The 22,677-nt window shown below is 42.2% G+C and overlaps 1 protein-coding gene across 1 annotated transcript in view; it reads left to right on the forward strand.

Moving 5' to 3' along the window:
• Window positions 1–22,677, forward strand: part of KIF5B (kinesin family member 5B) — a 252,723-nt gene that overhangs the window by 124,537 nt on the left and 105,509 nt on the right. The window contains 9 exon segments of the mRNA XM_030199142.1: window positions 5,996–6,018; window positions 6,020–6,072; window positions 6,074–6,116; window positions 6,246–6,350; window positions 6,776–6,868; window positions 6,870–6,922; window positions 8,316–8,402; window positions 8,404–8,462; window positions 20,874–21,055. Coding sequence (XP_030055002.1) covers window positions 5,996–6,018; window positions 6,020–6,072; window positions 6,074–6,116; window positions 6,246–6,350; window positions 6,776–6,868; window positions 6,870–6,922; window positions 8,316–8,402; window positions 8,404–8,462; window positions 20,874–21,055 — 698 coding nt within the window.

Genomic DNA, 22,677 nt, shown 5'->3' on the forward strand with positions numbered 1-22,677 from the left:
AGACGATTGGCTATGCTCTCTGGTCTTAAAGGATGCATATACTCCATCATGATACTTCCAGCCCACCAGAAGTATCTGCGATTTTGACCTCGCCTCAGCTCCCAGGGTTGTCACCAAATGTCTAGCGGTAGTTGCACCACTGCTTCACAGACTGGGAATCCATGTGTTTCCATATCTCGACGATTGGCTGGTGAAGAGCACCTTTTTGGATGGAGCTCAGGAGTCCATGCAAATGACTATTTAGGTACTCGATCTAGTAGGGTTCATTTTAAATTACCCCAAGTCCCATCTTCACCCTGTCTAGCAATTGGAGTTCATAGGAGCCCTACTCAGTACACAGCAGGTTTGAGCCTACCTTCTGAAGACAAGAGCGGGAACACTTGTCACATCGCTTCCAGGGTCCAAACCTCTCAGCAGGTCATAGATTGTTGAGCCATTTGGCTTCCACAGTGTATGTTAAACCCATGATACGTCTTCACATGAGATCAGCTCAATGTACCCTGGCTTCTCAGTGGTGTCAGGCCACGGGGAGTCTGGAAGATGTCATCCAAGTGTCCCCAGAAGTTGTATGCTCCCCTCAGTGGTGGATCATTCGATCCAGTTTGACTCTGGGGCTTCCATTCCAAACTCCTCAGCCACAGAAGGGGTTGATGACAGATGAATCTGTCCTGGGCTGGGGGGCTCATGAAGGTGGGCTTCACACCCAAAGTGTTTGGTCCATCCATGAAACAAATCTTCAGATCAATCTCTTGGAACTCTGGGTGATCTGGAATGATCTGAAAGCTTTCAGAGATCGTCTGTCTCATCAAATTTGCTCATCCAAACAGACAATCAGATTGCTATGTATTACACCAACAAGCAGGGGGACACCAAATCACGCTCTCTGTGTCAGGCCGTCTGGATATGGCATTGGGCTTGCCAGCATGGCATGTTCCTTCATACCACTTATCTGGCAGGCAAAAACAACACCCTGGTCCGACAGACTGAGCAAGTTAATGCAACCACACAGTGATCTCTCAATATGGGCATTGCCCACAAGATCTTCTGAGCATGGGGCACCCCCTCAGTGGATCTCTCTGCCACTCACATCAACCACAAGGTCCCTCGGTTCTGTTCCAGGCTTCAGGCCCATGACAGGCAGGAGTCAGATGCCTTCTTCCTCAATTTGGGGGCAGGTCTGCTGTATGCGTATCCTCCCATACCTCGAGTGGTGAAAAACTTTGTTGAAACTCAAGACTGCAGAACCATGATTCTGATCACGTAGTACTGGCCATGGCAGATATAGTTCCCTCTATTTCTGGAGTTATCCTCCGAGAACCATGGAGATTGGAGTGTTTTCCAACCCTCATCACGCGGAACGAGGGGTCACTTCTACATCCCAAGCTCCAGTCTCTGGCTCTCACAGCTTGGGTGTTGGAGCCTACAGTTTGCTTCCTTGGGTCTTTCAGAGGGTGTGTCTTGGGTCTTGCTGGCTTGCAAGAAAGACTCCACTAAGAGGTGCTATTCTTTCAAATGGAGGAGGCTGCCATCTGGTGTGAGAGCAAGGCTCTAGATCCCCTTGCTTAAGCTACACAGATCCTGGTTGAATACTTTTTACACCTATCAGAGTCTGGTTTCAAGACCGTTAGGGTTCACCTTAGTACAATTAGTGCTTATCTTCGTGTAGAAGGTAAGCCCATCTCTGGTCAGCCATTAGTTGTTCACTTCATGCGAGATTTTCTTTTGTCAGTGCCCCCTGTCAAACCTCCGCCTGTGGACCTTAATGTTCTCAGCTGATGAAAGCTCCTTTTGAGCCACTAAATTCCTGCCATCTGAAGTACTTGACCTGGAAGGCCATTTTTTTGGTGGCTGTTACTTCACCTCGTAGGGTCAGTGAGCTTCAAGCCTTAGTGGTGAATGCACCTTATACTAAGTTGCATCACAACAGAGTAGTCCTCCACACCCACCCTAGGTTCTTGCTGAAGTAGTGTCTGAGTTCCATCTGAACCAGTTGATTGTCTTGCCAACATTCTTTCCCCGACCTGATGCCCAATCCTGGTAAAAGCACGTTGCACACTTTGGATTGCAAGAGAACATTGGCCTACTACATGGAGTGGACCAGGCCCACAGACAGTCTGCCCAACTTTGTATTTCTTTTGATCCCAACAAGATGGGGGTCGCCATCAGGGAAACACACCATTTCTAATTGGCTAGCATTTCCTTCACTTATGGCCAGGCTGGGCTGGCCCTAGAGGGTCATGTCACGGTTCACAAATGTCAGAGCCATGGCTGCGTCGGTAGTCCCACTTGAGGTCAGCCTCCGTTGAAGAAATTTGCAAGGCTGCGATGTAGGCTTCAGTCCACAACATTACACTACTGCCTTGATAAGGGATACCCAATACGACAGTCAGTTCGGCAGACAGGTTGCAGAATCTGTTTGGGGTCTAGACTCTAACTCCACCCTCCTAGGCCCATTTATGTTCTTTTTCCCAGGCTGCACCTCATTTAGATTGTATATAGTTTCAAGTTAATCTGTGTTACGAACCTTTATGTAAGGAAAGTAAATAAAAGCAAGAGAAAAAGAAAACCGATATGGTTCGCCAAGCAAGTGGCTGAGAAATAAAGGCTAAAGAGTTGGCGTTCCAGAAATACACAAAAACTCCAAGAAAAGGAACACGAGGAGGAATACAGGATGAAACTGAAAAGAAGCCAAGAGAGAGAGATACGTCTGGCGAAAGCGGAAGAACAAATGGCTAGAAATGTAAGGAGGGGTGACAAAAATTCTTCAAGTATATAAGTGAAAGAGAATGGCTAAAAAGGGAATTGTGAGACTAAAAGATACTGCGAACCGCTATGTGGATAATGATGAAGAAAAAGCAAATTTGCTAAATAGATACTTCTGTTCTGTTTTCACAGAAGAAAATCCTGGAGAAGGACTGCGATGGACCTGCAAAAAAGTACAAATGAGATTGAAGTGGATTAGAGCACCATTCACGGAAGAGAGTGTGTATGAACAGCTTGAAAAGCTAAAGGTGGACAAAGCCATGGACCGGATGGGATCCACCCCATGGATATTGAGGGAGCTCAGAGAGGTTCTGGCGAGTCCTTTTAAAGATTTGTTTAATATATCCTTGGAGACAGGAGAGGTTCCGAGGATTGGAGAATGGCAGAGGTGGTCCCTCTTCACAAGAGTGGTGATAGGGGAGAAGCTGGAAACTACAGGCAAGTAAGCCTCACTTCGATTATTGGAAAAGTAATGGAAGCGATGCTGAAGGAAAGGATAGTGAATTTCCTGGAAGCCAATAAGTTGCAAGATCCGAGACAACATGGTTTTACCAAACGGAAATCGTGCCAAACGAATCTCATTGAGTTCTTTGATTGGGTGACAGGAGAATTGAATCAGGGACGAGCTATGGACGTAATCTACTTAGATTTCAGCAAAGCTTTTGACACAGTTCCCCACAGGAGGCTCTTAAATAAACTGGATGGGCCTGAAGATAGGACCCGAAGTGGTGAACTGGATTAGGAACTGGTTGACGGACAGAAGCCAGAGGGTGGTGGTGAATGGAATTCACTCGGAGGAGGGAAGGTGAGTAGTGGTGTGCCTCAAGGATCGGTACTGGGGCCGATTCTGTTCAATATATTTGTGAGTGACATTGCCGAAGGGTTAGAAGGTAAAGTTTGCCTATTGCGGATGATACTAAGATCTGTAACAGAGTGGACACCCCGGAGGGAGTGGAAAACATGAAAAAGGATCTGAGGAAGCTAGAAGAATGGTCTAAGGTTTGGCAATTAAAATTCAATGCGAAGAAATGCAAAGTGATGCACTTAGGGAATAGAAATCCTCGGGAGACGTATGTGTTAGGCGGGGAGAGTCTGATAGGTACAAGCGGGGAGAGGGATCTTGGGTGATAGTATCCGAGGATCTGAAGGCGATGAACAGGTGTGACAAGACGATGGCCGTAGCTAGAAGGTTGTTAGGCTGTACAGAGAGAGGTGTGACCAGCAGAAGAAAGGATGTGTTGATGCCTCTGTATAAGTCGTTGGTGAGGCCTCACCTAGAGTATTGTGTTCAGTTTTGGAGGCCGTACCTTGCGAAGGATGTAAAAAGAATTGAAGCAGTGCAAAGAAAAGCTACGAGAATGGTAAGGGATTTGCGTTACAAGACGTATGAGCAGAGACTTGATGACCTGACATGTATACTCTGGAAGAAAGGAGAAACGGGTGATATGATTACAGACGTTCAAATATTTGAAAAGTATTAATCCGCAAACGAACTTTTTCTGGAGGTGCGAAGCGGTAGAACGAGGAGGACATGAAATGAGATTGAAGGGGGGCAGACTCAAGAAAAATGTCAGGAAGTATTTTTCACGGAGAGAGTAGTGGATGCTTGGAATGCCTCCCGCGGGAGGTGGTAGAAATGAAACGGTAACAGAATTCAAACACGCGTGGGATAAGCATAAAGGAATCCTGTTCAGAAGGAATGGATCCTAAGGACCTTAGCCGAGATTGGGTGGCAGAGCCGGAGGCGGGATAGTGCTGGGCAGACTTATACGGTCTGTGCCAGAGCCGGTGGTGGGAGGCGGGGCTGGTGGTTGGGAGGCGGGGATAGTGCTGGGCAAGCTTACACGGTCTGTGCCCTGAAAGGACAGGTACAAATCAAGGTAAGGTATACACAAAAAGTAGCACATATGAGTTTATTGTAGGGCAGACTGGATGGACCATGCAGGTCTTTTCTGCCGTCATTTTACTATGTTATGTCCTTGCCGTTGAGAGGCCCCAGTTGACCAATGTTTGTTGTTTTTGTGTGAGCTGGATGCTAGGGATTCCCCACTTGTTAGAATAGCTAGGGCCTGCTTGTCCTTAGAGAAAGCGAAGGTACTTATCTGTAGCAGGTATTCTCCGAGGACAGTAGGCCTTAATATTCTCACAATCCCTTCCAACCTCCCCTGGAGTTGCTCTTTATTATTTTTCCTCTTTTGCTGTTATACTCAACTGAGGTGACCGCATTCGTGAGATGTGCAGAAGGGCATTCGTGTATATGCAGTGGATCGTCTCTCGCAGTTCACAAAACTCTTCTTATGCTTTTCTTAAGACCTGGACAGTGCATCACGCCCTGTGTTACCCACTTGTGAGAATATAAGACCTGCTGTCCACGGAGAATACCTGCTACAGGGAAGTATTTTTATTTTACAGTTATCCTGGAAAGTTCTGAATCTTCGAATTTGTGTGGGGCTACACTGTTATTTGAATTAGACAGAATTCTGTAATGAGACTTTTTTTTCATGCAGTAATTCACTGTTGTTGGTTTAAAAAAGTGGCCTATTTTCTGGCCCTCTATAGTCTTATCCAGAACTGGCATTGACTTATTCTTGAAGATGTAGTTAGAAGTCTGGCTTTCGATGGAGAAGTTTTTCTGTGATACCATGCTAAATGTTTGATTAAAAGCAGAAGGGGATATTTTTGATAAAATATTAACTATATAAAGGATGGATTGCTTTCCACGGATGGGGTGGTTTAGCAGCCTGAATTAGTAGTTTACTCAGAAGCAAAGTAACTTTTTTGTGTTCTTCTTTTTCTGTTGGGCCTTTCTTTTATAGTAGGTTAATAGAGGTTGTTGAGGCTTGCTTTTAAAATTCACCTCGTTAATTGTTTTTATTTTGTGATGATTTCATGATATTCATTTTTTTAATGCAAGTATTTATCAACTTGTGTTTTTAACTTAAATGCATTAATAAAAAGAGAATTTTAAAAATTCTCAAGATTTTTACCCATTATTTGAAGTGTAATATGAATAAAAACTTTTTTCCGTAATCCTATTTTACGTTTTCATGATCTACCTGTAGTGTAGAGGGCATTGTGAAGTTCCCTTTTATTCTTTTCTGTCAGGTACATATGTAATATAATATTGACATGTAACAAATGGCAGACCTAGAAAGGAAATCTCTAAAAACAATTACCAAAGATCTAAGAAAACCCAATACAGTGCATTAAATTGATTATCATTGCATTACAGACATGAATGAGCACAGCTCTCGGGAGCCACAGCATTTTTCTTATAAATGTCAAACAAAACACTCAAACAGAACAGAACTGAGCGGAAACTTTATTTGGTTGATTTGGCAGGTAGCGAAAAGGTGAGGTTTTCTGCCTTTATATTTAGTTGTGAGTACCCAGTGGTTTGAAGCTTTGATAACAGTAAGGCATCACTCCTCTTAAAATCAATAAAAGCCATGTGGATCATTTATGCATACTTTTTTATGTAGGTTAGTAAAACTGGAGCAGAAGGTTCGGTACTAGATGAAGCTAAGAATATCAACAAGTCCTTGTCAGCACTTGGAAATGTCATTGCAGCTTTAGCGGAATGCAGTGTAAGTTAAGCCTAATGTTTCTTTTAAAGTACTAACTGAGAGACTGATATATTCAACTGTGTGCGTTAACATTAAGCATTTATGTGTATTCACAGCAATGTTAATGAAATGCCATAGTCATTTCTGACTCGGAATAGTATTTCCCTAAGAAACCTCTTAACATAAATGTACATTACCAGAAATATAGATTGTTTAATTCTTACTGTTCTAAACATTGCCATGGCAGTCTTTAAATAAATCTAAGAAATTCATTTTATATATCTGAAATATTCATATGCATGAAATTTGAAAGCCTTTATATTAAAATAATAAAAGTAAAGATATCCTGTTCCTTCACTACTCTGTATTTAGTGAACTATATGATTGAGTATGTTAAACATAATCTCTGTCCTATATGTGTGTATCTACTTGAAGCCATCTTATAGGCTTATATTCCATATCGTGACAGCAAAATGACTAGAATTCTATCAAGATTCACTAGGAGGCAACGTAGAACCACTATTGTAATTTGCTGCTCTCCCATCGTCCTACAATGAGGCTGAAACAAAGGTCCACACTGCTATTTGGTCAAGGTTGGCTAAAAAGTTTAAAGAATAGCAGAACACCTTTAGTTGAATTTCAGCATTTATGGGAGGAAAGTTATCAATATGGGCTACTTTCTAGATGTATTATTTTACTATTAACCCCAGTTGTAACTAGATCTCATTGTATAAATGGGACCTGTGCTACAATAGCATAACTATGCCCCTTAGTTTATCATTTTATTACTTTCACATATTAGCTAATTGTTAATGGGAATTATATTTTGGGGGGAAGGGGTACGAGGCAGTTTTCTTTTTGCTTTGAGCATCCAGTCAGTCTGAGCCTTCGTCCTCAAGTACCTGGGATTTTTTTTCCCTTATTTATATCCTTTCACAACTTGCTCCGTCATTGCCATGAAAAGTCTTCAGTTGAAGGCCATTCACCAGGGCTCTTCCATAACCCTGCAACTATGGTACCTAAGTCCAGCCTCTAGGTGTCGCTGTTGTGTATTGATAGCGACTCCACTCTCTACCTCCACCTTCTCACTAATGGAGGTTATGAACTTTATCTACCTAGCTGACATGGAATTTATATACACATCCTCAGCACTCTGTCCTCCGGAGAGGTCTGGAATGTTTTATTTTAAATATGTAGTACCACATAATTCTTTTTCAGTTGTAGTGTTACAGAGGGTCCTGAATGCAATTCCTTGACTGAGTTTTCCACATCTCTAGTCAGTGGGACCTGGTGATGCTGTGGAGAGTCATGGTTACTATTAAGAGCAACAACTTGTGGCCAAATTTAGACTCATGATACAGGTGTCTGAAAAGGGTCTTGCTTACCATAGGTGCTATCCTAAGGACTGTTAAATGATTAGACTACATATAGTGGAAATATGGGTCTGTTAAAAGAAGTGTAGTGGAAGTATGGGTCTGTTAAAAGAAGGGAAGATTCCCTGGTAGTTGAGAATGAAGTTGCCAGATCCCAGCTGTCAGATGGAATTAAAAAAAAAAAAAAGAGAGAGAGGAGGAACCACTAGGCCAAAAAAAACCCACTTGTGAGTATGAGGAATAATAGACATAAGTTGAGTGGACTGTCAGGCCAATGTTAACTCTTTGGTGTCTTGACTATAAACTATGCAAAGGATTCTTTGGTCTTTTAAAAATTTGGTTTCCAGTAAGTGGCTGAAATTTCTTAATTATATTGAAAGTCCAAAGTTATGTCTGAAATTTTAATACTTGAATAGTTTGTAAATATCTGACTTAATTTAAAAGTTTGGATGGGCTGTTACGGAGTTTTTTTTAATCTTTTGTACCTAGCTAGCGTGTTTGAATGTGGTTGCTACAGTTTTGTGAATGGCACTTAATTTTTTTCCATTGGTGACTTAGAAGACTGTACAGTATTTCAAACTTTTCCTAACATTATTTTATTTAATTACTCTAGAGCTAAGACTATTAAGAATACTGTTTGTGTCAACGTGGAGCTTACGGCTGAACAATGGAAAAAAAATATGAAAAGGAAAAAGAGAAAACAAGACCCTGCGGAACACTATACAGTGGCTGGAAAATGAGCTCAACAGATGGCGCAATGGTAACATCATATTAAAGTTTATGCACTGTACTTATTGCATGATATAATACAAAGTTGCAGAACACCTCTTAAGGCTATAGTGCTCTAACAATCTGTGCCATAGAAATCTGTTTGCATGTGTAGTCAGGCTTCCGCAACTGGCATCATGATTGTTGCAGTTGTCTAGGTCTTACTGTAAATTAGTAAGTGGAATGACATTTCAGCCATCATGGTGTGGTTTTCTTCAGGGTATGCTGTGACGTCTGTGGTTTGTGATTATATGAAGTGGATTATCAAAGCTGATTGGCTTGGGTTTTGAGGTGAGTAGTTTCTTCAGGAAGGAAGGAGATTTCCCACAGAATCCCACCACCATCTGGCCTCAAAAAGAGGTGTCCTGCATATACTAGTAAACAGAGCGCTAAGAGTTTGCGTCCTGGACACCTTGAGGAAGAAAAGGACACCTTCCGGATACATTCTTATCTAATAGCTATAGCAGAAGGGCCACTTCTAAAGCCCTAAATCTTCTGGACAACCCAACCTGCCAAATCAACAACAACCAACAGCCACTAGATGATGACCCCACAACTGAACAAAAAATTCATAGTGCTCCTCTGTCTAAGGAGTGATGGATCACATAGGAAAACTGCTAAAGAAGAATAACATCAAAACAGCCTACAGTGTACCACAAAAGCTGTCATCCACACTCACACATGTGAAAGACTGGTTGCCTCTGCTGCAAACCCCTGGAATGTACAAAATCCCATGCAGTGGCGGCCAGTTGTACATTGGTGAAACTGGACATACCATAGAGAAAAGGCTACAAAAACATAAGAGACATCACAAGCTTTGCAACATGGAAAAATCAGCTATAGCCCTTCATATATGCGGGTTGTAAGGTCCAGCTTCTGAAAAAACTCCAGACTGCCCAGAACACAGCGGCCAAATTGATATTCAACAAAACAAAGTATGATAGTGCTACACCTCTTCGACTGAAACTGCACTGGCTCCCTATCATGGCCCGCATTACCTTCAAACTTTGTACACTGGTCCACAAGATAATCTACGGTGATGCCCCTGGTTATATGATTGCCCTAATTGATCTTCCAGCCATGAATAGTATCAGCTCATCTCGTGCCTATTTGAATCTTCATTATCCTAATTGCATTGGTCTTAAATATAAAACGTCCTACGCGTCCAATTTCACATACTCAAATGTGGAATTCATTACCAAAGAGAGTGAAGACGATACATGACCATCAGGAATTCAGGCGAACTTTAAAGACCTATTCATTTGTAAGGCCTACCCTTCTGATTCTGCTTAGCTGCTTCAACCCTGCACTGATTTATAAGACTGTTATTTCCTTTGTCTTTTATTGTTCCATCTACCTCTACCTTCCCTTACCCAATTTCTAATTGTACCTTTTTAACACCGATCCAATTCGGTGTCTTGTAAGCCCCATTGAGTCTGCAAATATGTGGGAAAATGGGGGATACAAAAGCTGCAAATAAATAAATAATAAGACAATGAGATTTGAAAAGACACAAATACTTGGAGAAAGAATATCATTGGTGGCTGAGAAGAATTAGAGGGGTCGTTTTACAAAGGCGTGCTAGCGTTTTTAGCGCTCCAAAAATAAGCGCGTGCTAAACGCTAGAGCCGCCCATATATTCCTATGGGCATCTCTAGCGTTTAGCGTGCACGTGCTAAGAATGCTAGCGCACCTTTGTAAAAGTACCCCAGAGGCAATAGAGAGAACAAGACACCTAATAACTTCAATGGAGACAAAGGGCTCATCCTAAACAAAATATGGCAACTATTCATTCAAAACAAATTTGGCGCAAGAAGGTTCCCCTCTCCAGAGGCAGAGCTGTCCCAATGAATTTCCAGCCTCATTCCTGCCAAAATTTAAAATGGTGGCCAACGGAATTTCCCTCCAAAATTCAAATTTATGACCAGTGAACTTTCCTGCCGAAATTTCCTTCCTTCCTGAAGAAACTACCCACATCAAACCCCAGCCAATCAGGTTTGAGAACCCACTATAAAGACAAACTGCAGAAGGAGGATACAGCATGATGACTGAAACTCAGTTCCTGTTACTAAGATACAGTAAAACCTGGACAACTGCAACAATCTCTTTGCATGTGTGGGGGTTTTTTTTTTTTTAAATAATAAAAAGAACATTCAGAAAGCAATATTCAATAGTCTGATCATATAAAGGTATATGAATAACTTCCCAGTATATATTTGTGTATATTCTTCAGCAATATCCATATAATTCTGGTTGAGAAAATTAAGAAAAAGGGATAGGAGACATTGTTCTGCTGTGGACTGGGTACTTGTTAAAAGATAGAAAACAGAGAGTAGATTTAAATGGCCATTTCTCTTAATGGAAGAAGATGAATAGTGGAGTGCTCCAGGGATCTGTGCTGGGACTGGTGCTATTAAACTTATTTATAAATGATCTGTAAATGGGAATGACAAGTGAGGTGACTAAATTTGCAGGTGACACAAAACTGTAAGTTATTAAATAACATGGACTGTGAGAAATTATTGGTAAACTGCATCCAAATGCAGATGAAATTTAATGTGGACAAATGCAAAGTTATACACACTGAGAATAATATTTTAAATTATAACTACTTAATGCTAGGTTCCACTTTAGGAGTCACTACCCAAGACAAAGATCTAGGTGTCATCATGGGCAATATGTTAACATCTGCTCAGTATGTAGGGGCGGCAAAAAAAAGCAAACAATGTTAGATTTGGATAAGTTCCTGATGGAAAAGTCTATAATCTATTAAGATAGACATGGGGAAAGCCACTACTTTTCCCTGGATCAGTAGCGTGGAATCTTGTTACTGTTTGGGATTCTGCCAGGTACCTGTGGCCACAGTTGAAGACAGGATACTGGGCTAGTTGGGGCTGATTGGACCATTGGTCTGCTCAGTATGGCTATTATGTTCTTATGACTCTGGACTGCTTGATAATTCTGTGATCTGATTTAAACACTATCTGTAAAAATTGGCACTGACCCCAGCACATCTCTAATACTTACCTCACTTTGAATACTACTACTACTACTTAACATTTCTAGAGCACTACTAGGGTTACGCAGCGCTGTACAATTTAACAAAGAGAGAAAGTCCCTGCTCAAAGAGCTTACAATCTAATAGACAAGTGAACGGTCGGTCCGATAGGGGCAGTCAAATTGGGGCAGTCTGGATTCACTGAACGGTAAGGGTTAGGTGCCGAACGCAGCATTGAAGAGGTGGGCTTTAAGCAAAGACTTGAAGACTTGAATAACTTTTGACCTTACAGTGACTTTCCTTGGCAACATTTGTTTCTTTAGAGGGGTAGGAAATTAAATAAAAGCACTAAATGTAGCCAGTATGCAATGCTGTCTGCGTAAGTACTTTTGAAAATAAAGCCCCTCAGTTTCTTTCAGGTCCTTACGTGAGCTATGAAGAAAGATACACAGCAAAAAGGTTAAGTATTTTATATACTGTACAATAATGGCTGAAATTCTAACCACTTTAATACCCAGTACCCAGGCCAAGGGTTTTTGGGGGGCTTTCCTCTGACCAAACTTGACAGTGCTGCTTTTACACCAGCAGGATTTGCTTCCTTCCCCTCACCCTGGAGCTCAAATACATCATGTTTGTGATATGCACCAGTGAACAAGATAGTTGAACCCACATTGTCTGTGCCACAGTGTGCAGCACTATGACTGAGTCTCTGGGTTGGTCCAGTGATCTCATTCATATAATTTGATGTGCAATTTTTATTGGCACTGGTGAACTTTAAGGTGGCACATTGTAAGTGTCCATAGAAATCTGCTTTTGTTCAATTCACAAAGCTCTTTGTACTCCAGCAGTTGATAGCCATATTAAAAAAAAAAAACACTTTTATTTATGAGTTTTCAAAAAGGTACAAAGAGTAATATATTGTGATAAAGTCACATCCAGGATAGTTGGGTTAAGGCAGTTTCAGTAGGAAATACAAGTCCCAGAAGGCATGGCATGTAAGGAGCCAGAGGGTGAGATGAAGAACCCGGACTGGACTCCTAGCTGCAATTGGGGAAGACATGGGTGTAAGCTGGCAGGTTGTGTAGAGTGGCTGCCACTAGGTGGAAAGAGAGTTAGGAAACCCAGTGTGCAGGAGCTTATCATTGGTCTCATTAGTCTAATGCTTAACTCAGCTGGTATGGGTGTGGGGAAGCTAATGGAAGGAGAATGATTGGTTGTGGTAGCTGAAGCCAGGGATTGATTAGGCAGGTGGGAAGGAGTCTCAGGAGTTCAGTTCAGGAGAGTGAAGCAGAAGGAGAGAAGCAGTTGCAGGCTGAAAACCTTGGGCAGGGAGGTTCCTAAAGTATTTGCAGGCTGAAAATCCTTGGGCAGGGAGGTCCCTAAAGTACTGAAGCAGGATGAAAATCCTTGGGTAGAGGGAGTCCCTAAAGTATTGAACTCTCCTGAAGGTAAAGAGGATAGAAGGTAGAAACTGCTGCTTGGTGACTGAACTGTGATGATGAACTGAAAGAACTGTTTGTCTTGGGAATTGAACTACTGTTTATTGTGCACTGGATAAAGATCCCAGACTGGAGCTGACTGTAAGCCTGTATTGAATCCTGGTATGTGCTGATAGCCTGCTGCTTAAAGGGGACAGTTGGCCACACACTTTCAGGTGGCTTATATGTGCTTAAGATTGAAGGTGAATGCTGCTGTTGGAACTGTGTACTAGAAACCTGCATGGAATAAAAGTCCTTAAGATTGAAGTTACTGGTGGACATCTATTTCTTCATTATACCGGGAGCCTGTGGCTGGAGGAGATTGTTCTATCCTTGGCTGCACAAGAAAGGTACCTGGTTACAATATATGTTTACAAGAAATGAACAAGTACAATACAGTATAATCATATTTTAACATTTTTGTTCCACAATATCACGTTTCTCCAAGGACAGGCAGGATGTCAACCCTCACAAGTGGATGATGTGATCTGGTGGCATATAGTAAGGGAAAAGCTTCCATACCTTTGAATGATTTCAAATTTCTTGAAGGTTTTTGAGATTCTGCCATGCATGTACAGCACCTCCCATGCTATGTTGGTTCATGAAGCTGCCTCAGGTTTTGTTTTCCATGAAGCCATACAGACATACTTCCCATCACAGTAAAATACTATTTTCAAAACAAGTATTTTATAGGTTAAGGTTTTGTTTTGTGTGTTGGCCTTTTCGTTTTAACACTGAGTCATTTGATTTTGTTGCAGTTAATTTTTAAGTGAAAATACCAGAAAAAGCCATTAGTGGCTTAAAAAAATGGGGAAGGTGCAAAAACATATTATTTATCAAATTTGATAGACTGCATATCTAACAAGATAACTATGTAGTTCACAAAAAAATTTAAGCAAATACAAGGAATAACCAGAAGATTCCAGGAACTGGTGGCTATGTCCGTCTACCAGCAGGTGGCAATAGAGATTGCAAAGCTAAAGGCAGTGATACCAGACGATCAGCTCCTCCTTCACTTCGGTATATCTCTATCTGTAGCAGGTGATAGACTGTGTCTGTTCAGCTCCTGGATTCGTCTCTTGGGCCTGCTCCTGGGCCTTTTGGCCAGTTGAGCTTAGGGGGTGTTTGGGCTCTGTGCCAACTATAGGGGCATACCTGGTGGCCTGGGTCCCTGCCCCACCACCTCTTTCTTTCCTCCCAGAGTTTGGGCTGTTGTTTGGATGTAGCCTTCCTCTCCAAGAAAAAAACCCAAAACAAAACAACTTCTAGTCCACAACAGACCTGTGTTTGCTGCTGTTACCAGCTGTAAAAAAAAAAAAAAAAAAAGAGCAATTCAGACACAGGCTCTGCAGCTGCAACAGGGCAGCAGGTTGCTAAGAGGAGTCTTGGGGGCAACGTCTCTAAAGTCGCTGTGTGTGTGTGTAGCCTACTGAGCAGTTTGATGGCAGGCTTGCCTGGGAGGTTCCGCTGTCGGCAGGAAGTCTGACTGCGCGTCTCTGGTAAGTGCATTTTTTTTCTGCCATTGGGGGATGCACAGTATTGGTGGCAGAGACCATCATAGGAGGCTCGTGTTGTGAGCAAGCGTTGGCGGCAGTGGGGACGGGTGTTGCTGGGTGCATAGAGGCACTGCCAGGCACCAGGGACTTCTTTCTCCCAAGCGGGATTCCTGCTCTGTTCCAGCTCTGAGGCGTTGAATGAATGCACCATTTTCTTTTGGCGCATCCGGATGCGGCTCCCGCTTTCCGGCTGTTAGCTGCATTGGCGGCTTTGCCTCTGCTATGGGACCCCTTCAGGCTTTGTACTGACCTCTCCTGATTCAGGGTAATTGTTTTGTGCCCTGATTTCATCCTCCTTTTTCTACTTGTCCACTGGTTGATTAGGTAGGAAAGCCGGTGCTGGGCAGACTTCAGCCTCGTTGAGGGCACAGACCGTAGAATAGATTTGGATGGGCTGGAGTGGAGCTATTCAGAAATTTTGGAACTGGGCCAGTGCCAGGCAGACTTCTACAGTCTGTGCCCTAAAAGTGGCAAGGATAAATCAAGATCAGATATACATATGATGTATCACTTCATATCATATGTAATGAGTTTATCTCATTGGGCAGACTGGATGGACCATACAGGTCTTTATCTTCCGTCATCTACTATGTTACTATGTTTATTTTTAAAAAAGTGATAAAGTTCAAACTGTAGACCCAACAGGGGCTGTGTTTTGTCTGCGAAGCCTTCCTCGGGAGTCTCTGTTAAGCAAACATATGCTCATCTATACTCTCAAATGATAAGGGAAAAAGCCTCTTAAAGAGCAGCAAACCATCTCTCGAAAAAGTAAGAGCATGGCGATTAGAGTACCAAGTGTCACTGTGATTGTGAGCCCTCCAGGGACAGAAATGTACCCTACTGTACCTGAATGTATACCACTTTAATAGCTTTCAGGCTTGCAGGCGGTATATAAGAAAATAATCAATCTACACCCAACACAACAATTGGAATTCATAGGAACCTTTCTAGACATGACTCAAGCAACTAGCTTTTTTCCAAGCAACAAATCTACAGCTTGATTTCCATTGTGGAGGAAACAGTGGTGTACCTAGGGTATTTGCCACCCGGGGTCAGTCATTTTTTAATACCCCCCTCCAAAATCCAGGACTAGGCATACCGAGAATACAAAATTCTAGGGGACCCATAGAGTAATTCTACCATACCATAAGCAGTCATTTCTACAAGTCACACAAGGATAAGGAAAGCATCTTAAATACTGCAGTGAGCACTAGAACATCAATTCACCTATTGTAAAACGAAACTAGCCAGAATAGTACAGATTGTCGATCCTGCACAGTCAGTGCCAACTGAAAGCCATGCCTTTTTCACAGACATAGGTACACCCAAATCCACTATAGAATAAGAAACCATACACTTTCTATTTAGACAAAAATTAAACTGAACCCCCAAGATGCCAGATTCTGCATACAATGCAACACACCACAGAAACAGAAAATGTCCCCTAGTACTGTGCAAAACATAAAGACAGCAGATGTAAATTTGAAAAAAACTAACAAATACCTATCACCACTTTACAAATTAACAAATAGAAATAAAAGAAATATAGAAAATAAAATAATACCATTTTATTGGACTAATACATTTAGCTTTCAGAGGCCAAAACCTCCGTCCTCAGGTCAATACAGTATACTGCTGTTACAGTATCCTATCCTGACCTGAGGAAGGGGGTTTTGTTCTCCGAAAGTGTCAAAATGTTTTAAAATTAGTCCAATAAAAAGATTACTTTATTTCCATGTTCTGTTATAAACATTTATTAACACAGCTACAATACTACTTTATCCTAAAGCAAAAAAAGAAAAAAATATATTTTTACAGTTTGTTGTCTCTGGTTTCTGCTTTCCTCATCTTCTCTTCACTCTCTCCCTTCCATCCAACATCTGCCTTCGCTCTCTCCCTGCCCCTGCCATCCAGTGTCTGTCCTCTCTCTCCTGTCCCCTCTATCACAGTCTGCCCCCCCTCTCTCTCTGCCCCTTCCAACCACTATTTGACCTCTCCCTTCCATCTAGCGCTGCCCTCTGTCTCTTCCCCTTCCATCCATCATCTGCCCCTTTCTGCCCTCTCTGTCTCCCCCCTCCTCTCTCCCCCTTCCAGCCACTGTCTGCTCTCTCTCTCCCTTCTATCCACTGTCTGCCTTTCTCTCTGCCCCTTCCATCCACCATTTGCCCTCCCTTTCCCATCCATCCAGCATCCAGGGTCTGCCCTCCCCCCCCCTCTCTCTCTCTGCCCCCTCTTTTCAGCTCCCAGTTCCAACCCCAGCCCACCTCCTACCTGCCCCCCAGTTCCAGCCCCACTATCCCACCAGTCCCCAGTTTCAGCCCCAGCCCTTTTCTCCCACCAGTCCTGAGCTTCAGCCCCAGCTACTTTCTCCCTGTCCCCACAGTTTTAGCCCCCAGTTCCAGGACTAGTCCCCTTATCCCACCTACCCTCTTTTTCAGCCCCCAGTTCCAGTCCCCTTCATCCACCTGCTTTGCATTATGGCCCCTCTTTTCAGCCCCATCCCATTATCTCACCTGCCCCCCTTTTCAGCCCTAGACCCACCTGCCCCCTTCTCAGACCCTAGTTCCAGCTCCAGCCCCCTCCACGACCCAGCCCCCACCTGCCCCCTACATTTCATAAACCTCGGAATCGGCGGTGCAGCGCCTCGTGTCTGCCTGTGAAAGAAGCAGATCGTCTCGTCGCCGGGCCTGCCCACCCTGATGGAAATAGGAAGTTACATCAGAGGATGTGGATAGGCTCCACACCTAGGGTGCATAGACTTTTTTCAGGAAGACTTCAGGTAAACTTCCTAGAGCAAAGAGCAGTATGGAATATTCTAAAGGCTTTCAGAAATCAGTTATCCAACTAGATTATCCTGGTTCAAACAGAAAATCAGGTAGCTATGATTTACTTAAACAAGGTTGTATTTCCTGTGCTGGGAGACTATCAGAATATGGAAATGGGTCATTTCTCATGGAATGTTTCTCAGTGCCACATATCCGGCAGGCAAGGATAATGTCCTGGCAGACAAACTGAGTCAAGTCCTCTGATCCCAGAAGTGGATAGCAAGGGCACCCCCCTTGATAGATCTTTGTCACTCCATTCAACAAGAAAGTTCCTCAGTTCTGTTCTAAGATAATGTCTGGGGCTCTACCGAATATTTGTATTTGATTTGATTCGACCTCGAATACATTATTCGTATTCGACTGACTAGTGATTTAAATTCAAATATAAATAATCCAGGGCTCTACTGTTCTAAATCCTGCTGAAATAAACATTTGATCTCTGATTTCATGTTGCTTCTTTTATTATTTATGTTAAAGCTCAATGGCCATTATTCGTATTTGGCCGAATAATAATTTTTATTATTCGTGTTTGGCTGAATAGTAAAATATGCTGTTTGGTACAACTCTATTAATGTCACATGGCAGACTAGCTTTGAATGCCTTCCTTTTGTGTGTGTGTGGGGGGGGGGGGGTCTTCTGTATGTGTATTCTCTTTTTCTCCTCAAGCAAAAATCATTTTGTAAATCAGACAGGATGGGAGAGCCATGATTTTCATAGCCCCTTATTGAATGAGACAGATCTGTTTACCACTCCAGTCCTATAAGACTGGAGTTTTTCCAGGGCTGATCATGCAAGAGGCGGGCACACTATTGCATCCCAACATCGAGTCCCTAGCCCTCAGTTTGGATTTTGAAAGGTTGACATTGGCTTCTGTGAATTTGGCTGTTAGTATCTCACATGTTTTGCTGGCTGCCAGAAAGGATTCTGTTAAGACAGCATATGGATTTAAACGAAAGAGGTTTGTCATCTGGTGTTAGGTTGAGGTCATAGATCCTTTTACTTGTCCCACACAGATCCTGCATGAATACCTTCTACATTTGTAAAGGTAAGTCTAAAGAGAAACTCTGTTAGGGTACACCTTAGTAGAGTTGGAATTTATTGCATGGAATATAAACCCATCTTTGTACAGCCTTTAGTTGTTTTGCTGTATACAGGGCTTGCTTATGTTGAAGCCTCTCATCAAGCCACCTCTAGTGTCATGGGACCTCAACATTATACTTACCCAGCTGATAAAAGCTCCATTTGAGCCACTAGACACTTGCCATTTGAAGTACCAAACCTAGTAGGTCTTATTTTAGGTGAGCGGTTACTTGAGCTTGCAGAGTTAGTGAACTCCAGGCCCTAGTAACTGATCCACTTTACAAGTTTCTTCCCAGGGTTGTATCGGAGTTCCATCTTAACCAGTAAATAGTCTTTCCATCAACTTTTTACCTAAACCTCATGCCCACAAAGGTGAAAGCACACTTTGGTTTGCAAGGATGCTTTAATCTGCTATCTAGAGTAGACTAAGGCCTATAGAAAGTTTTGTTCTTTTGACCCAAATAGAATAGGGGCTGCCATTGGCAAACATACACTTTCCAATTGACTAGTGGGCTGCGGTGATTTAAATTTGCTGATGATACAAAGTTATTCTAAATTGTTAAATCACTAGAGGGTTGTGAAAAAGAGCAATAGGACCTTATGAGATTGGGAGACTGGGAATCCAAATGGCAGATGACATTTAATGTGAGCAAATGCAAAGTGATGCGTGAAGGAAAGAGGAACCCAAACAATGGATACATAATGCAAGGTTCCATATTAGGAGCCACCATTCAGGAAAGGGTTACCCAAAGATGTCATTGTCGATAATACGATGAAACCCTCTTCTCAGTGTGCAGTGGTGGCTAAGAATGCAAATAGAATGTTAGGAATTATTAGGAAAGGAATGGAGATCAAAACTGAGAATATTGTAATGCCTTTGTATCGCTCCCAAGTGCGACTTCATCTCGAAAATTGTGTGCAATTTTGGTGACTGCATCTCAAAAAAGATATAGTGGAATTAGAAAAGGTACAGAGAAGGATGACAAAAATGATAAAGGGGTGAAACCGCTTCCCTTTGAGGAAAGGCTAAAGGGGCTAGGGCTTTTCATCTCGGAGAAGAGACAGCTGAAGGGAGATATGATAGAAGTCTATAAAATCCTGAGTGGAGTGGAACAGGTAAGCATAAATTGCTTGTTTTCTGTTTCCAAAAATACAAGGATTGAGGGCACACAATTAAGCTACTAAGTAGTAAATTTAAAACAAATCATAAATATTTCTTCACTCATCGTGTTATTAAACTCTGGAATTTGTTTACAAAGAAAGTGATAAAAGCAGTTAGGAGAGTAGGTTTTAAAAGAGGTTTGGATAAATTCTTAAAAGAAAAGTCCATAAACCATTATTAAGATGATCTTGTGAAAATGCACTGCTTATACCTGGGATAACCACTGTTGGAAATGGGATACTGGGTTTAATGGTCTGTCCCAGTATGACAGTTCTTATATTCACTTATAGCCAGGCTGGGCTGACTCTAGTCATGTCATGGCTTATAATATTTTAGACTATGACCATGTTGATAGCCCACTTGAGGTCAGCCTCCATAGAAGAGATTTGCAGGGCTTCAATGTGGACTTCTGCCCATACATTTACATTACACTGTTCCCTGGATCAGGACTCCTGACGTGATATTCAGAAAGTCCTCCAGAATATAGAATCTAACTCCACCCCCCTGGGCCCTTCTCTTTCATTTGCAGGCTGCTTTCTGTGAGGAAAAAAAGGAAAAAGTGATAAATATGGCTTGTTGCTACCAAAGATATTGGTGTCTGCCTTTTGTGGCATCATCTGTTTTCTCTTTTTCTGCTGTAGGAAGTCCTATATGTGAGAATTAAGCAGTCTTGCTTGTCAACAGAGAAAATGAAGTTATTTGCCTGTACCAGGTGTTCTCTGAGGAGAGCTGGACTGAAATCCTCACAACCCCCTTGCCTTTCCAACAAACTGTATTTCTTTAGCCTATAATAGAGTGAGGAGGTCCTGTGTGATGAGCTTTCTAGAAAGGTTGCTGTGGTAGTGTTTCCCATTCCGGGTTCTGTTGATTAAAGTCATTCATATGCGAGGATTTCAGTCCTGTTGTCCTTGAAGAGCACCTTCTACTGGTAACGTACTTTTTATTTGGAAGAGTTATTTTTATCTCTGAAGTCTGGGTAGAGAACTTTTACACTTCAGTGAATTTTACTTTACATTAAATGATAGGTCACTGAATTGAGTGGTTTATTTGAATACCATACTGTTAAATTTTTGAAGCCTAAATGGAAATGTTTTTCAATTTTATTCCTTGCAGCTTTAGTTCCTGCGGACTACCATATATTTTCTTATTAGTAATTTTCTGTTATTTACTACTATTGTACAACATTTAGGATTGCTGTAAGATTGAAAACAAATCTCTTATCCCTCTCTGTAGGGTGCATGGTACTAGTTGGTGGTAATCTTTTATTGCAAGAAAATTGCATTCATGCATACCTCTTCTTACAGGGGAAACTGTGCCTGTTGAAGAACGGTTTGATAAAGAGAAAGCTAACTTGGAAGCTTTTGCTGTGGATAATGTCGTCACCAATGATAAACCAACAGCACCAATTGGTGTTAATTTTACTGATGCTGAGAGACGAAAGTTTGAAGAAGAAGTTGCTAAACTGTATAAACAGCTTGATGATAAGGTATGTATTCAAGCTTATTCACTTTAAGGGATGTCTGATTAGAGTGAAAATCTGATACTGACAGACAAGGTCATACAAATCTTCATAATTGTAATTATAGTGATCAAACTGCAGCATCAACTGAGACGTGACTTCTGCAGTTTTCAGAGAGTGAAGCAGGTGAAGATACAGGAGACCTCAGGGTAGATATTAAAGATTTATCTGTGCTCATTCCCACAGATTGTCAGATTGTAGTTCTCTTTTCCAAAGTCTGAATGTTTTGTGATGATTGAGATCTGAGTGTCCCAGAGTGTGTGCAGAATATAAGAGAGAGGTGGAAATGGAAAGAAGTATGAAGAGGAACTGTAGTGGTAGGTTAATAGAAATTATATTATAGAAAAATGAAGGAAAGAAGTAGGAATGCAGGCTGTGAAATCATACTGTCTGAATCCAATTCAGATTGGTCGGGTACAACAGAATTCTATTCCGGAGTTGTTAACTGAGATGGAGCTGTTCTTGGCAGTTTCAGATTTTAAAATTAATGTAGAAAAAACAGAGGTATCATCCTCCAAGGATTGTCTTCTATACAATTTATGACTGCAAGTGAAGGTATATGATACTTAGGATTCCGGATTTCGGACCGGTTAGAGTTGCTGTTTGAATTGAACTATCTACCCCTACTGAAGCAGATCACACAGGAGCTGCAGAGAATGGGCTAAGCTGATGCGGAGATGGGTGGTTAGAATTGCACTTTTGAAGATGATGGTGGTATCATGTTACATATTTTTATTTCTCCGAGGACAAGCAGGCTGCTTGTTCTCACAATTGGGTGACGTCCATGGCAGCCCTAGAAATGGAAATCTTCCTAGCAACAAAAGTTTGCTAGAGCCTTCGAGCGCACGGGTGCGCAGCCATCTTCCCACCCGTCGCGCGAGAGTCCCACTTTAGATCTTTTTTCTCCGCGGTAAGAGAGTGCTTGCGGTCTCTCTCCATTTGCCCTTAAAGAGCCTTCGCTGATTTTTCAGGTTTTTTTTGTCTCATTTTCCGTCATTTTCTTTTTCTTTTACGTTGTTTCCCTTAAATATTAAAAAATAAAAAAAAGAAACCTTTATTTCTTAGTTTTGATCCTTTTAAGTTTTCTTTCACTTCCATCGCGACCCTCTTAGGTCGCGCATACACGTTTTTCTCCATTTTGTGCCTTTATTTTTGGCACAATCGAGAATTTTGATTTCGCTGCCACTATTTTTCCGTCCATGTCATCGAGGATGTCCAACGGCTTCATGAAGTGTACTTGGTGCAACCGGACTATCTCAGGTACCAACCCCCACGCATGGTGTCTTCAGTGCCTTGGGCCCGACCATTGCCCAGATGCATGTAAGTTGTGTCTTAGCTTAAAAAAGCGGACACAGGCGTCGAGACAGCTCAGTGGGACCAACTTTTTGGAGCTTCATCCGGTTCTTCGTCGTCGACATCGGTACTGAGGTCGGTGGCGTCGATATCGGCACCGGAGATGGCATCGACTTTGGGAGCACAGGTAATGGCTGTCCGGGGACCACACGCTGGGAGCTGGGAGCTGTCGAGTGGGTTTCCACCTTTCTCGAAGACTCCTGCTATGCAGGCCCACCGGGACCGACCCCAAGGAG

This window comes from Microcaecilia unicolor, chromosome 1, assembly GCF_901765095.1.
Source record: "Microcaecilia unicolor chromosome 1, aMicUni1.1, whole genome shotgun sequence".
NCBI lineage: Eukaryota > Metazoa > Chordata > Amphibia > Gymnophiona > Siphonopidae > Microcaecilia > Microcaecilia unicolor.